At 37.2% G+C, this 16,372-nt stretch overlaps 1 protein-coding gene across 2 annotated transcripts in view; it reads right to left on the reverse strand.

The window, feature by feature from the left end:
• ebf2 (EBF transcription factor 2) overlaps positions 1 to 12,646 on the reverse strand; it is a 28,067-nt gene extending 15,421 nt beyond the window's left edge. Inside the window, exons 1-6 of one of the 2 annotated variants that reach the window (XM_035526369.2) lie at positions 12,038 to 12,646; positions 9,626 to 9,782; positions 8,276 to 8,333; positions 7,229 to 7,284; positions 6,982 to 7,055; positions 5,827 to 5,895 (exon numbers count right to left, since the gene is read on the reverse strand). In XM_035526369.2, the coding sequence (XP_035382262.1) occupies positions 5,827 to 5,895; positions 6,982 to 7,055; positions 7,229 to 7,284; positions 8,276 to 8,333; positions 9,626 to 9,782; positions 12,038 to 12,171 (548 nt within the window). In that variant the 5' untranslated portion in view covers positions 12,172 to 12,646. Of the gene's footprint in view, positions 1 to 5,826; positions 5,896 to 6,981; positions 7,056 to 7,228; positions 7,285 to 8,275; positions 8,340 to 9,625; positions 9,783 to 12,037 lie in introns of both variants that reach the window. The other variant, XM_035526368.2, reaches the window with a different exon arrangement.
• Positions 12,647 to 16,372: the final 3,726 nt, after the last annotated feature.

Genomic DNA, 16,372 nt, shown 5'->3' on the forward strand with positions numbered 1-16,372 from the left:
GCATTAAATTTCACAGAAACCTGCAAGTACCACCAGAGATCCTTTATTGTAATGTCACCCATCATCCAAGACTGCTATTGTCTTAAAATGTAAGTTGTTCTTGATATATGATGACAATGCAAGTAATCAAATACATACAGTGCAAAGGACATACTTATTTAAAATAACTCTCTTTCGCTCTCTCTCTCTCTCTCGCTCTTTCTCTCTCTGATGTAATTAGACTAAGCCTTCAAAGTTAAATCTCTGCTAAACTCACAGATGTGCATGGAGTTAAGGAGCACAACATCAAAATGGCAAATGGCTCCTTCTTCAAAACAGTTCCCATTACACACTGTAAAACCCATCAATTGTGTGATTAAATTTACAGCATTAAGATGACATTTTTATCCAAAGCAACTTACAATTATGACTGAATACCATTCCATTAACTGAGGGTTAAGGGCCTTATTCAGGGACCTAACAGTGGCAGTTGTGGGGCTTGAACTGGCAACCTTCTGATTACGATTCAGCTACCATAACCACTCATATTTATTTATATATACACCATTTAGTGGTCAATATTATTTAACTCTATGGTTAATTCGTGTTTTGCTTGCTGGCAGCCCATTACCATTCCAGGAGAATGTCCTAAGTCAACACAGTAAGAATTCACAACTCATATGAAAAGTTACAAACTATTAAGACTTGAGCTAAGAAAAGATTTTCTTTATTTGTATGAATTCCAAATATCTCACTCTTGCTTTATAATACCTATGAATTCTTCATGAGCTCAGGTTGCTTATAGGATCATAAGACTGGAGTAATATTTGCTCATCTTGGGCTGGTCAAATCAGGCTGCTGTTAGAGAAGCCTTTCTGATGTGAGATGAACTATCATGATCTGATAGTACTTGTAATACATGAACACACAAGCACGCACACACAAACACACATACACAAACATACACACACACACACACACACACACACACACACACACACACACACACACACTCACACACACACACACACAGCCAAAGGCAAACAGATAAAGCCTCAGCCATCCATATGTGTTCTTGTCTTTTGGTTTGTAAAGAGGACTAGGCACATTTGATATTCAGAACTTAATGCTCTCTCGCTCTGGCTGTCATTCTCATGGGAGCAGATGTCCTCTCCTGTGTGTGTGCACATCTGTGTGTTTTGGGTGTGTGACTAGGGGGTTGTTTGTGAATAAATGCTTTTAGATGCAGGTATGCATGTATTTCTATCTCTCTCTTTCTCTCTGCATGGTTGCAGTTTGTATGTTTACAATATGTACTTATGCAGGAATGAGAGAGACAGGGACTACATGTGTGAATTTATGAAAATCCAAATATTTATACACTTTGAATGCAGAATATGTCTATATTCCACATTTTGTGCATAATTATTTATGCATCTGTTTTGTGTGTATAAAGGTGCTTGCATATATATAATACAATTATACAATTATATAATTGTATAAAATTGTAAAATTGTAATGAAGTACACAAGGTTTCCAGAGAAATGGGATGTTTCAGACAAGCGATGTGTTCCTGAATTAGTAGGATGTTTATCTCAGAATATTCATTCCATGGGGTTCTAAAGTTCCAAGAGTGCAGATGATTATTTTTCTTTGAGTGTCCTAAATTCTTTGCTGCCATAGCAACAACTGGCAATGCAAACATATGTTATTAATACCATTAGTATTGAAATGTCCATTAGTACTGAAATGCCTTGCCACTGGAAACTACAAATACTTAATTCTGATGATCCGAAGGTGCTCAACAAACTGATCAGCAAGCCTCCTCTTGATTCTTCCAATGTAAAGATCTCTCACAAGTCATACAGTAGACAACTACTGCAGTAAAGCATGAGGAGGACAATTGGTCCTTTCGTGCAAGTTATTTTAGTGGCCGTGTTAAAGAAAATTACATGTAGCACATCTAGAGCAGTTGTAGGATACAGGACCACAGTTATAATATGAATGGTCAGTTATCTCGCTCCCGATGAGCATGTCTTTGATGTTTTTATCTTGTCTGTAGGAGATTAGTGGGAGACCTTATAAAGGGATACAGTCTCTGTATAATTCTGGAAGATTCTGAAATGGTTCAGTATATCTCTGCAGAGGCCTCATATAAGGAGAGAGAGAGAGAGAGAGAGAGAGAGAGAGAGAGAGAGAAAAGGAAAGAATGTAACCTCTGACATCATTTGCTGTTCTATTAACCTTACAAGTGTTTAACATGCTTTTTGAACTGTTTTTTCATATTTTTGGCTCTCAAGGGTTCAATTAAGTCAGTAGAGGCTGGGATGGAAGAGCATGTTTCCTTCGACTAAGGGAACACAGATACTTATACTTCACTGCCATAACTACTGGGAGAACAACCAGTGTAAGTGAAACTCCAACTCAACCTTACAGGAACATTAAACTTCAAAACAGTTTTATCTGATTTCAAGAGTGGTCCAAATTGGTCACAAGGGCCTGAGAAATCCATGTTTTCATTCCCAAAGAGATTAAACCAAAGCATTACCATAATGCTTTGCAATATCCAGCTACTCAGAGCCTGTAAATGGCATACTGACATCACAAGTTTGACATCAGGTTTACCAGAACCTGTTTGGCCAAACCATCAGACTAGCAGCAACTCAAACAGCTCTAAGGAGAGTCCTGCTTGTCATTAAATTACATCAGTGCACAGCAAATTCATAGGCAAAAGGATGTTGCCTTGGTCACCACATGCTCATTTTTTTTATCTGAAGAGATTTTCTATAACACTGTACTTCTCTTTCAACACTCTAATATAAAGACGATGCCGCCTTAATAAAATGATAAACAACCGAGTTTTGGTGCTGGATGATTTTATATTTTAATAGTTAAGAAGGATATTACATTTTCATCCTATCCATACTAAAACTGTTAACACTTTGGCACTAACCATTGCAAGAAAAATGGTTGCATTATTTCTTCAGTACTTGTGTGTTCTAGCGGGTGAATATATAAGCAAATGTAACCCTCATATACTTTTACACTAAATTTATAGATGCAAACATCTTTCTATAAAATAAAGTGCCATTTTTAATTATTTAAAAAATGGTTTCAAACTATCCTGTCAAGAGTCCTGTAACTGGGTCTTTTCAGAGCTATAACAAGAAAAAGTGCACATGAGCTCATCTGTCAACCCTTTATGAGACCATTGTGGTTTCACAGTTTGGGGGACGGGGTGATGTTGATGAGGCTGGGGTACTCCTATTGATTCCTGTTTTCTTGTAGTAGTGGCTTGTTAAGGGAGACCCTGCTGGAAAGTGCAATCAATTAGAGATACTGATCCCACGCAAACCCCCCAGCCCTGTTCCTTAAGATGTGCTGTGCTAAGCCCATCGTTGTCGATGCATCCATATATTGATCTTGGTGTGGCACTGACCAGCTATTCCTCAAGGCCTTAACAGAACTGTAGCTTTACTGTTAATAACAGATCACAAGAAAAGATGAACAAACAATTGCTGAAAGTGCAAGAACCCAAGTATAGAATTACAGTTATTTATTTCACCGTAGTTTCACTGAGTGTGGGTGGGTTTGATTGGTTTTGTTTTGTCTTTGTTGTAGTTTTGCTAAAAGTCTCTTAGCATATCACCACTAAAGCTGACCAACTGTAAAGGTTTTGTTTTACATTAAAGATCATAGTGGTGAAAGATTATTGGGCCCACCTTTATATGTGTAATATTTATAATTTATAATTATATAATTATATAATTATAATGCATTATATATGTAGTATTTAGGTCCAAAAACTGCTTACATTTTTGTATTTAATAATGAACTGATATACATATATAAGCTAGCAAAACTTAAAAAAATGTTTCAACCACATGTTGTCTCTGTTGCTCATTAGTATAAAGTTTATTTAACAGTTTTCATCTGCAGAGCTAGAAGCAGATCACCAGAAAGTCACTGAAGAACCACTAATCAATGAATTGATAAATTGATTGAGCAGATCTATCAATCAATCGATCATTTCCATGAATCCATACTAAAGAGCTCCTGCTTGAAGTGTATGTGAAAATTGACACACCAGTAAAAGGAAAATACTTAGGAAGCATAAGGTCTGTACAAATAAAATATCAAACATGTTCAAGCTTTAGCAATATAAAAACAAAATAGCAAGTGGTCTTTGTGTGTGCTTAATAAAGTTGCTAAAATCATTAAATGATAGAAACATACTGTAGATTACAATATCTCCATATCAGGACTGCACTTCAAATTTACACTCCAATTCACCATCAGCCCCTAACATCACAGTGACTGAAGCAATCCTTAGATCAGATGCGAGGGTCATAAAGTGACAAAAGGCATGCCACCTCAAGGATCAGATGGGATCTCTTCTCTCTCCTTTCACTAATAACGGGATTAGTAGAGGAAGGGCTGAATAGCAGATTGAGAAGAGGGGGAGGAGAGTAAAAGACCCGACAGGCCCCAAACAATATGGAGGCAGATTAAAAAAGGGGAGGGGGGGCAATTTGAAGGATCCCAGTTCCCATGTGCATTTAAGAGGTGTTCTGATGAGGCTGACTAATTATGACAATATTACTTGGGAAAAGGTGGAGAGGTGGGGGTGTTGGAAAAGACAACGTCTATGCATATGTATGTGTGTGTGTGTGTGTGTGTGTGTGTGTGTGTGTGTGTGTGTGTGTGTGTGTGTGTGCTGTGACTGAGGGGAATGAACCCTAATGAACCTAATGAACATCATATATGATTTTAATTTTGACCAAATTGTTTTAACTACAGAATCTCAGAAAATATGTCTTTGCACAAGATTCTTCATATGACAGCCTTTGATACAATGTTCTAAGAATTTTTGGAAATTGAATTGTTTATTAAAACATCTGGACTTTGAGTTTGGTGTCACCAAAACAAGAGAGTTTATTTAACTGTTGAACAACTTTAATCAACCCACTAACGAGGCTTTTCCACTGAGAAGTGGAAGTAACAGGCTCTGAGGGCCAAAATAGCCAACAGAGACCTTTGTTTTCTGGAATCCCTGAGTAAAGTATGGTTTTGGTGAGGGGATGGAGAGAAGAAGGGAAGGTCAGAGCCAGTCTCTGTAAAGGAGAAAAACAGCTGCTCTGCTCAGGACTTCTGGGAAAATTCAAAAGACATCAGCTTGTTTTATTTTTTTCATTTTAAGAAAGCTTGCGCAAAGATGCACTATAGGTGAATTGACTCAGGCAGAGAGAGAGAGGGCAGGGGCAAAGTTGAAAAAATAATTATAATTATATTATATTGACTTATAAAACTATATTGTACTTACAATATTATAATACTATATTATTATTCCTAATTAATACTATATTATAATAACATATGAAACATGCATCTGTAACTTCTCATTAGTCTGTGAGAAGTGATGTAAATGCTCTGTAATAATCAGTAAGCATTTTAAAGCCTTTTTAACAGAGAGCAAGAGAGATGGAGAGAGAGAGATAGAGAGAGAATGATGGAGGAGACAGAAATGAAAATAATGAGGGGGGATGAAGAGGACCAGGAACAGCCGCTACCAAGTCATGTAAACCAACACACCCAAATCTTATCAAACCAGAACCAGCATAGAAACGTACACCTTCATGAGTGTTTTCATTTATTTCTGCTCTGCATATTGCTGTGCCCTTACTTGCAGCACAACTGAATGCTAATCAATTTAGCAGACCAAAACCGGAATAGTCCACAAAACCCCCCAAAGAATTCCTTTCTGACGCTGCAAGATGCCTAATGTACAATAAAAGTTAATAAAATGAGCCAAGGACAAAGACATTGGACTTAAGACCCTATTCTTACCTGTCAATGATGACTGGGTCCGATGGTGTCTCATTTCGATTGCCACAGCTCTTTTTCTCACAACAGCGGCTGTATGGATGAGAAGCAGTAGCATATAAAGGCAACATGCCCTATAAGGTAATGCATGATACATATTTAAAATATACTTTCCTAATGGTCCTTATGTTTACATCAACTAATAATTTAATACCAATTATTAATAATGGTAATTAGTTGCATAAACAGTTAATGTATTACTATTATATGTAAACATCACATAAGTGTAAGCCTAAGACACAAAAAAGAGAAATGACAAAGAACAATTTGGGGAATGACAGGAAGGCATAAGGACAGAGGAATCAGATCCCTCTCCTAACCCCCAACACCCGTTATACAGTAAACCATACACACATCAAACAACAAATTTAGAGTGAAACAACACAAGTAACCATCCCTAAGACACATACACACATACACAACAGATGACACACACGCCAGCACCAAGCCTCTGTTGTCTACACCCTCCCCACAACCCCGCCTCTCACTCCGCCTTTCCTGCATAACAAAAGTGGCCCCCACCCTGGCCATCTGCCCCTCTGCTGTCCCCTCAAACCACTCCCCCACTGCTCAACTCCCCCTCTGTCAGACTGAGCCACTCCCCAGCTGTGTCATTTACCCTCTCCCACTTACACACCCCCCACCTCACAGCCCTCCCCCCTAGTCCGGCTCTGTTATTAGCCAGCTGTGAACTCCACTCGGGCATCTGCTGGACACACAATGGGGGCGAAGCCGATCTCGACTCCCCTTCTGCCCTCCCCCGTTGTGTCCCTGAGCCTGAGGTCAAGGCACCGCATGCCCCCTCGCCCCCCCAGCCCCAGGCCCAGTCTGTCCGCTGTGATGGGAGTGAGCTTGCTGTCTATCTGTCGCCTAGTGGCTGCAGCATCGATCAAGCAGGTGTTATAGTTTGCCCTGCTGTTTTGTTGGGCTTTAATCTTAGTACAGCATGTAAACTTCTACAGCCTGTGCTTTGACCTCCCCTTTATGCAGTGCATAATATGATCATCTTTGCATGTTCCCAAAACATATTTGTCTGATTATTACATGTAAGACTAAAGACTGAAGTGACTGCCTGCTAATGAGGATGTGTTTATGTGTAGTTGTGAACAACATGTTTACCTGCACATGACCTCATGAGTGAGCAGGACACGACACATCTCTGGATTCTTATTTTGGCCTTCATATGATATGGGCTAAGAAGAGAAGAGAAGAGAAGAGAAGAGAAGAGAAGAGAAGAGAAGAGAAGAGGCATTATCTTTGGTTCATGTACAACCAACTGTAAAAGGGTTGCTTTTTAACAAAAGCTTGATGCTATCTTTATCTGAAAAGCTTCAGGTTACCCCAAGCAAACTGCAGACATTTTTACCTGTTTGGTGACAGAGTCAATGAGACGAGCATAAAGGTCTTGTTCAGTTCGCACCCCTGCAAAGAAACACATGTATAAGTTTGCTGTTATGGAACATAATAAGTAATTAATTAAATTAAATATTCATCCATTAAGATAGAAAAAAATAAAAGACAGAAATGACTTAATATGTTCGGTTATTATATTGGGCTGTTAATAATGATCTCTGGATAGTTCACAAAAGATTTTGCTGCTTTTTAAGGACCAGATGGAACTATAAAAAATCAGTTCTTAATGCTCCCCAAGTTAAAACTATTCACTATTTACTAACATATTACCTAGTTTTATCAACCACTCATTTTTCTTATAAATCATATTCATTAAAGTACTCAGCATCTACTTTTAGCTAAAACAGCGAGGCCCACTGTATTGGGGGTATCTTAACTGGAAAGAGTTATGTGCATGTGCATGTGTTCGCATTAGTGTATCTCAGTATGGGGATCTTTCATCTTCTCTCCCATGGGTTCTGTGGTGATGCCAGAGGAAAGGAAGGAGGAGCCCCTGGGAGTTCACATCTCCATCAGTCTCATGTTTTTATTGTGCATTGCCACTGGGAGGTTTATGCATTACAAAGTCTCTTTTGCCCATAAAGCAAGTGAACAGCATAAGTTTCCTAAAAACCACGCACTACACCAGGATGAGCTACACCGGTTGTCATATCTACTTATAATGATGATGAAAGCTGATGTGATGTTTGTGAACACCTTGATGTTCAAGTGCAATGATGCTTCAGCTGACTTATGGCTGCATTCAGACTTCAAATTCAACAATAAAAAAAGAAATACATAAACAGATAAATGTTTGTATGTGCGTGTGGGTCTATGTGTTGTTACTCTTCAGTTAAAGACTATTTATGCCACCATACATTCTATAATAAACAAAGGGACTTATATCAATTATATGCAGTATGAAGAGTTATTGCTTGAAGTTGTCCAACACTGTTATATATTTAATCTTTTAAACTCCCTCAGTTGAAGACTACAATATAAAAGAAAATGACAAACATACCATTACTATAGAGGAGCTGAAGTTTGTAATGGGTGCCATTGTTGGTCTTTTCTCCTGTCTGTTCCTTAGAATAACAGGACAAACAAACACAAGGGAAAATATAATTTGGTGAAACAAATGTTCTTCAACATAAATTCTTGATTAATAAACACCTGGTGCAAAAACATTAAAATAATGTTCTGTATTCCAGGAGTTGAATCACCATAACAGAGTATACTATCAGAACTACATACACACATACTATAGGGAGTGCTTTGTTTACCCTGGGATAACTGACATGTGCTTGCATTTTAACTGAGGTTCATTCGGAATGGCAGACTAGTGGTTGGTGCTGCAACAAATAAAGTCTTTCAAACAAGAGCCAAACAACATGACTTTACCCTTTAATATAGTTATAATGCACCGTGTTAAGTGGCTGTAGTGACACTGATGAGGTTTACAAGATGATACATGCATTTAGTTTTCACTTGAGTCCAAATCAAATATGAACTAAAGTAAAATGAATATTAGAAGGCGGGACTGCTTAAATGGTTACTAAGCCACAAGTAACATTTAGAATAAATAGTTATACATTCCATGGTAGGACAGTGGTGTTCAGTTGATGTGTGGATGTGTATGTTTGAGTAGAAGAGAAGAGAAGAGAAGAGAAGAGAAGAGAAGAGAAGAGAAGAGAAGAGAAGAGAAGAGAAGAGAAGAGAAGAGAAGAGAGATGCAATTAAAAATGTAATTAATGAGCAAAAGTTTCACTGAAAGAAAAACTCCAGTCTGCATTGAAGCCTATGAACCAACACTCCTTTGAACTTCTCCTGCTTTTCCAACCTCTCTCTTTTAACTGGCTTCAAGGCAATGTACTGTGGTCCAATATCCCATGGAGGTATAAAGCAAGAGAGGGAGAGAATTCAATGCTGCATATTATATATTCTCAAATAGCATCCCCTTTGCGCCATGAAACTATTAGCAGTCAAATGTCAACAACTGTGTTCATGTACAATGTTCTCAAGTCAGTTAATCATAAACCAAAGCATTCTCTCCATGAACAAAAAAATGTAAGCACTCCAGAACTTAAGCACAGCAGAACTCAAGGCTTACAATCTATTCTACTGTCTCTCCTTTGATCACACACACAAGCTCTCCCCTCAATCTCTCTCTCTCTCTTATATATATATATAAAGCTTCATTTCAATGATTCTGCCACTTCTCAAAATAAGGAAGAATACAACATAAGGGGAATTTCTAGTGCTCTAAATCAAAGCAATGAAAGTCTTTGTAGAGATGATTATTTTCAAGGACAGTACTTGTGATTGAATTATCTACTAATACCTTAGAATTTACCAGCATACATAAATGTACCTTCTCATGCTCCACAAAATCAATGAAGGCTGTCCTCTCTATTTCCACTGGTTGTCCATGTCGGTCATAGAGGGCCAACACAAAATGGAAGAAGTTGGACTTACGCAGGTTGGAGGGGGGCTGTTTCTCGAAGTGGGCACGAGATAGTGCTACTCCACTGTGGAAATAATGTTTTCTGTATTTAACAGTTTTACACATTAAATGTAGAAATCCAGTTTAACCCATTGAAGGCCTTGACACACTAATTCTGAATTCATAACTATTACAAATTAGGAAGGCATAAAAAGATTAAATATGAGTCCAGTACAGACATCAGGTGCTTCTGCAAGTATATGTTAAATCAGATTCTGAGCCCGGACTTGTGTGTTACATTATGTGTAATTTTGTACTGTACATTGTCATATATTTGAACAGGGTGAAACAGACACTGAGAATTAGACTGAGAAATAGAAATGTATCAAGAGATGCTGTTATTGCCAATACATTTTACTTAATTGTCTCAAAATGTAATTGTATATCTTTAATATATATTAAAGGTGCGTAATATATTGAAAGGCTATATAAAATTCTAAACATTCTGAAGTAAAACAGGAAATATTTTCTCTTTTACTGTGTTCATGACATAGTTCTTCATTAAAGCTAAAATCGTTATTGTGGACATATGTAACATGTTAAGATTAAGCTATTACTCATCAGGCGATTTTAAAGGCGGTTTAGAGCACGACGGAAAGATTGTAACTTTCAAGCATTCCCTATCATATCAATTTAAAATGATGTTATAATCATGTATAACATATAATATGTTGTGCTGTTTGAAGTATATATATATATAAGTTGTGCTGTTTGAAGTATATATATATATATATATATATATATATATATATATATATATATATATATATATATATATATATATACAAAATAAGACAAATTATTGGGGGGAAAAAAAACGATGGCATTATTATCTTTTTGGGGAAGAAATATGCTGGCCAATTTCTCTCAGTGTGATATCTCCATGTGAACGGAATTCACGGAGGAGTTACACTGATTGTATATAGGCTACAGCAATAATCAATTCGATCTTCACTCTTTATTGACTCAGTGAGTTTGTTATCATTTGTGCAAATACACAAAGAGTTAATATAGACACAAGCAACATGAATTACATTTTTAGCAGGCTTTAATTTTAATTTATGACTTTTTATTTTGTGGAATAAATTGCCTAACTCAAACTATAGGCTTACATCTTAAATCGGTTGGAAGTCAGTTAACAATTCTTCGTGGTAGACACTGACATAATAGGTAACCTAACCATTCACGCTAACCAAGCAGTGGGGAGAAGTTTTATTCTTTTTTTTTCATTCAGCCTTTTCATTTTTGCCTTACGTGAAACAAAGCTCATTCAAATATTTATAAAATGCTCTACTTGTAGCTATCTATATTGTTTTATTTTTATGATTTATTTATATTATTATTATTATTATTGTTGTTATTATTATTATTATTATTATTATTATTATTATTATTATTATTACTGACGGATGTTTTAAAGTCTTCAAGCCTACTACTATGTACTGACTATTCAGTGCCGCATCTGCAGTCGTCACTGCATAATAATGAACTTTAAAAAGAACTTTAACTAATAGAAATATGAAAACAAGGAACAAATTAGATCAATTTACTCTGTGAGCTTAACAAGGCGATCGACGGTAATTGGCCGCGCTTCGAGTCTTAAGATAACATTGTTCCCGACTGAATAATAAGACAACCCGGGTTTTTTATATTATAGTGTTTTGTGGTGGTCCTTTCATAGAGCTCCTGACTTTTATACCTCCGACTATTGACGCTCTCAAGGAAATGCTAAGCGCTCTTTTCGCTGCTGTTCATCTGTCTTGTCATTTTGGTATCACATCCACGAAAGCTACAGACCTGTTGATGTGTCATTTTGGCAAGAGATGAAGCAACGGTCGAAGTGCATGTAGGAATAAATGCAAATATGCGTAAAGAAACGACAGTTGTAGAAATCAGACGTTAGCTGTAGCCTATACATTTTCACATGTACCGGTTGTTATAGTAAATACAAAAAGTAGCGCTAAATTACTATGTTTGTTATTTATCATGATTTGCTGTGATTTATGATGAAGGTGTTCAATTATCGTGCGATTCCTAGAGTTTGCGTTAGCCTATGTTATAACCTCTTCATACTGTCAACATCAGAGACTGTAATTTGGTAGTTGTTAAATGTCATATGAAATGTTATGCAAAATTGTGATTTTGCATGTATAATTTATATACATATGTGTGTGTGTGCGTGTGTGTGTGCGTGTATATATATATATATATATATATATATATATATATATATATATATATATATATATATATATATATATATATATATAGGTTTACTACCTCTGTGCTGCTATGTTTGCATCCACAACACCGACATTCCGCACCCATGAGCGAACTGAATCCATTTCTTCCAAAAAAGTTCGATCTTTCACAGCCGTAACTTCTTTAGTTAGATGTTCTTCACTTCCAAACATTTACAACAAATCGTAATAAAAATATCTGGTCACCTGTACAGAGCTGCTACACGAGGAAAACAAGAAACAGAAGAGTGAAACGCTGTTACTGCCTCCTTGATAGGCTGCTGACTCCAGAACACTAGTGAAGATATATTTTAAAAAGTGTCTAATATTCTTAAAGCGGAAGCAGTGTTTCTAGTACTGTTCTAGCACTGGTTCAAGTTCTCTGTGGTTTTGAACATAGATCTGTCCAGCTTTGGCACGCACACATTGTTTAAATAAACGTAATTTCGTAACGTGCGCTTGGTCCACTAAAAGATCACCTGTTCTAAAAGACACATAAAAGCTCGTACTTCCCCAACAAACGACAGTACTGTTTAAGCCCCTGGAGCATATAAACCACCGAGCCCACGCGCTACGTATATCCACAACAGGTCCACAGTGGGTGTTTAGGCGTTGGTCCAATAGTCCTACATTGAAAGGTGAGGGTGCATGGAATCGTAAACAGTTTGGGACAACGAGAACGTAATGATGCTGCAAAACCTCAGCGTACACTGTGAATGAGCTGCACGAGCAGGGTGAGAAGGAGGCGGGGCTAAACCATATTTGGATGAGCATGAGTTTTCTCATGCTGGAGAAGTCACTTACAATTTCGATTTCAATTTTTGCTTTGTATTTCTTCGTTCTATGTACATAGTATAAAACATATCACACATTAGTGTGATAATAACGTTCATAATAACATTATATGATTATATGAACATTAGATGAAGAATAAAAGTTACCGCTAGTAGTCAAATACTTATTGAGACCAAAAAAAATATGCAAATAAAACACAATTTGAAGACAATAATATATAAAAATTAAGAAAATATTACTATGGTTGTAATTGAGAAAGAACGGTAGTAAGTCATTTTTAATGCTATCCGTTACATTTAGTCAGAGCTCTGTGAATTGATTTTTGTAAAACTGTATTTGAAAATGGTGCTTAATAATATTCACTTAAATGCATGGCCCCCAAACGTCCAATTCTATTTCTTTTGACTGTTTACTTATTTGGTTAAATGTTTTAAAATGGAAACGCTTTAAGGTTTGCAAACTGATGGGATCCTATCGTCCGAGATTCCATGATTGACCACAATTTTTAACATAAGTCTATTTGAAAGACTGACAGCTGCATGAACGAATGCAGCCAACAAAACAATACGAATTCTCCAAACTTTTTTGCATTTCCGCTTTTTTTCCCCTCTCACTCTGAAAAGGAGAGGCTTTTCCATCTTTTCTTGCTCCTGGCTGCAGTCATTGTCTGGGCGAGGGGCTCAAACGTCTAAACAATGAGTGTGACCCCCTACTCTCACACACACCGCCACCCGGCTTATACCAACCATCTGCCAGCGCGACACGGAGTCAGCTGTTCACCCAATTTTGTAGACTGTCGCGGAATCTATGCAACCTTTTCTGTGCAAACTGCCTCGCAAATATTATATGGCAACTCCAATACCACTACCTTGTCGAGAGTAAGCCTGTGTACATAGCTGTGTACATACTTTATGCTGTACAAATCTTGTTTAGTTACGATGTGAGAATATCATATGCAACAATTATTTACATTTCTGACATTTTTTTTCATATGGTAGCATTAATATGATTTGAGATTACCAAAATGCAGGGAAGGGAATAGAGCCCATATATAGGCTAATGGTTTAGATTTGCTGTCATTTGCCGTATTCCAGTTATTTATTTTCTAAAGAATAGACCTTTTGTAGCCTACTGATTACTATACTCATCACTCCCGGTTAAAACGTCACACTAATAAACTCACACACACAGTTCAATGTGACTGAAATTTGTTTACGTCCATAAGAAAATTTAGTGATTTTAATGATCTGTCAAATATATAGGCCCATCTACACTGAACCGTTATTGTTCATTAACAATGTTCATTGTTCATTTTAGCAACAGGTGTCGGCCGTTTAGGATGACTGGCTATATAAAATGATAACGCGTAAGAAAGCTATTAAATCCGAGAGAAAAATAACGGTATAGTAACTAATTCCTCTTCTGACCTGTAGCATTCTTTTCTAAAAGATAAATGTTTTTGATCGAATGAAACCTGTGAAATCTTGAGCGACAAATTTAGTCTAGTTCCAGCTGTCCTATGCTAGTTTAAGGGGAGACGGGACATGACCAGATGAACAAAGGCCTATCGTGTGCCGCCGCACACCCTTCCTCGTTTGTTATACTCCCTTGGGGAATCAAGATCCAATTTTACTGGCTTGAGCGTGGGGTGAAACGCTTGGGTGACGGACAAAACCGCCTCTAGCTGTTCGAAACAGTACGGTGAAGCACACTATACGAGGCCACGGAAGTTATACATTTGATGGATTCAACAGGTGTAGGCTACTTGAATCAAACTCATAAAACTGACATTTTTATTAAATATACTGCAGTATACATTTAAGGCTAACTAAGTACACACTAAAATGAAAATGCGTGTGGGACTTTAACTCATTGTATGCGTTTGGTCTACATTTCATAGAAGTATGTAGTACTAGAATTAACTAATCAAAGAGCGGTCCTTGAGGTTTTCCATTGGTGTCTTTATATAGCCTATGGACTACCACATTCCATGCTGTAATTCTACACAGGTTAAGATGTCAAATATCCTGTGACAAGCCGTTTGAGTTTTACCTAGGGCGCAGCCCACCCACTTTATAATTGAAACCACAAACATCGCGAGCTCTTCACGGGGATCATCATCACCTTCCTTCCTTCGTCAGTGTTTCGCTGAATTAAGTCCAGGACACATCCAGGCTCAAAAGTGAGGTCTGGTCTCCCAGCCCCACCCCTTTAAGATAATTTTAAACCAACCTTATACACCTCTTTAGAAAATAAAACTAATATTACAGAGGACAGGATAAAATAGCTGGCGTTGTCTTGTGAAGCACACCGAGTCCATATTTTCCTATTACTATTTCCTATTCCTATTACTATTAGTTTGAATCCTGCTCCATCTACTGGTAAAGAAGTGGTACATACGGCGGTAGTAGATCCTACGTGGTATCAAGCATATTACAGATAAATTTAAACTGTATCCGAGCACTGAAACCAAAGGTATTTTAATGGTCTATTAATATGCTGTGATAAAGGACGCATCTTTTGCATGTAATTTTAATCTTAGTTTGACCAAAGTCCACAAAGTCTTACTGGGTATATTGGAAACAATGGTATGAGAGGACAAGCACTCCTAACTTAAATCTTATTTGACAGTTCGTTATCAATTTGTCCTTCTACATGATGGATGCTTTGAGCCTAAAAGTAAAATATAATGTCCCACAAGGGTCAGTACTGGATCCCTTATAATTCTCATTCTATATGCTACCATTAAGCACAATATTCATAAGCATGGTTTTAGCTTCCATTCTTATGTGGATTATGCATAGCTGTTTATATATCTGCTAATCACAATGATACCAATGCACTTAACAAAAGTAAGGATTGTGTAAAAGAAATCAAAAACCGGATGGCAACTAATTTTCTCCAGTTTTGTAACTACCTTTCAGCTTTAATTCCAGACACACTACCAGTTTTTATTTTATTTCTTCAATAGCGATGGACTTAGAAATTGGTTTGCACGAACACTGCTATTTAGGTGTTCCCAATTTTACTGTTCTATAATATTCATTTTTCTTAGCTGTATCTTAAGAACAGCTCAGAATACATGTTTGCATATGATTCTCAGATCAGCAACTGTTACAAGACATTGCAGACTACCAGTAAAAACTTGCTAATGCATAATCTTCAAACAACTAAACCAAGCTAAGCAGGCTACTAGTAGGGTTCTGCAGTGAAGCTGCTTTGTGACAATGTGGGTTGTAAAAAGTGCTATATAAATACATTTGACTTTGACTTCCATAATCTAACCATGATGTTGGGCAACCACTAGCATTTGCACAAAGTATGGCTCCTTGGTGCCCTAAACTCTGGCACCACAGAACTAATCTCTGCGGGGCAATGGATCACCAGGACGGGTCTTTGGCACCCCTGGTGTGTGTGTGTGTGTGTGTGTGTGTGTGTAAGTTTACCAATTCTGTCCTAAACTTCTTTCTGTGCCTTAAGTCATTACAGTTAAGGATCTTGGTGTAACCAAGGGTTATCTTTTGTGCGCCAAATAAGCAACATGTCTAAAACATGTCTTCAAGATATACAGATAACAGCC

This window comes from Electrophorus electricus, chromosome 1 (assembly GCF_041902795.1).
Source record: "Electrophorus electricus isolate QZ-2024a chromosome 1, ASM4190279v1, whole genome shotgun sequence".
Classification (NCBI taxonomy): domain Eukaryota; kingdom Metazoa; phylum Chordata; class Actinopteri; order Gymnotiformes; family Gymnotidae; genus Electrophorus; species Electrophorus electricus.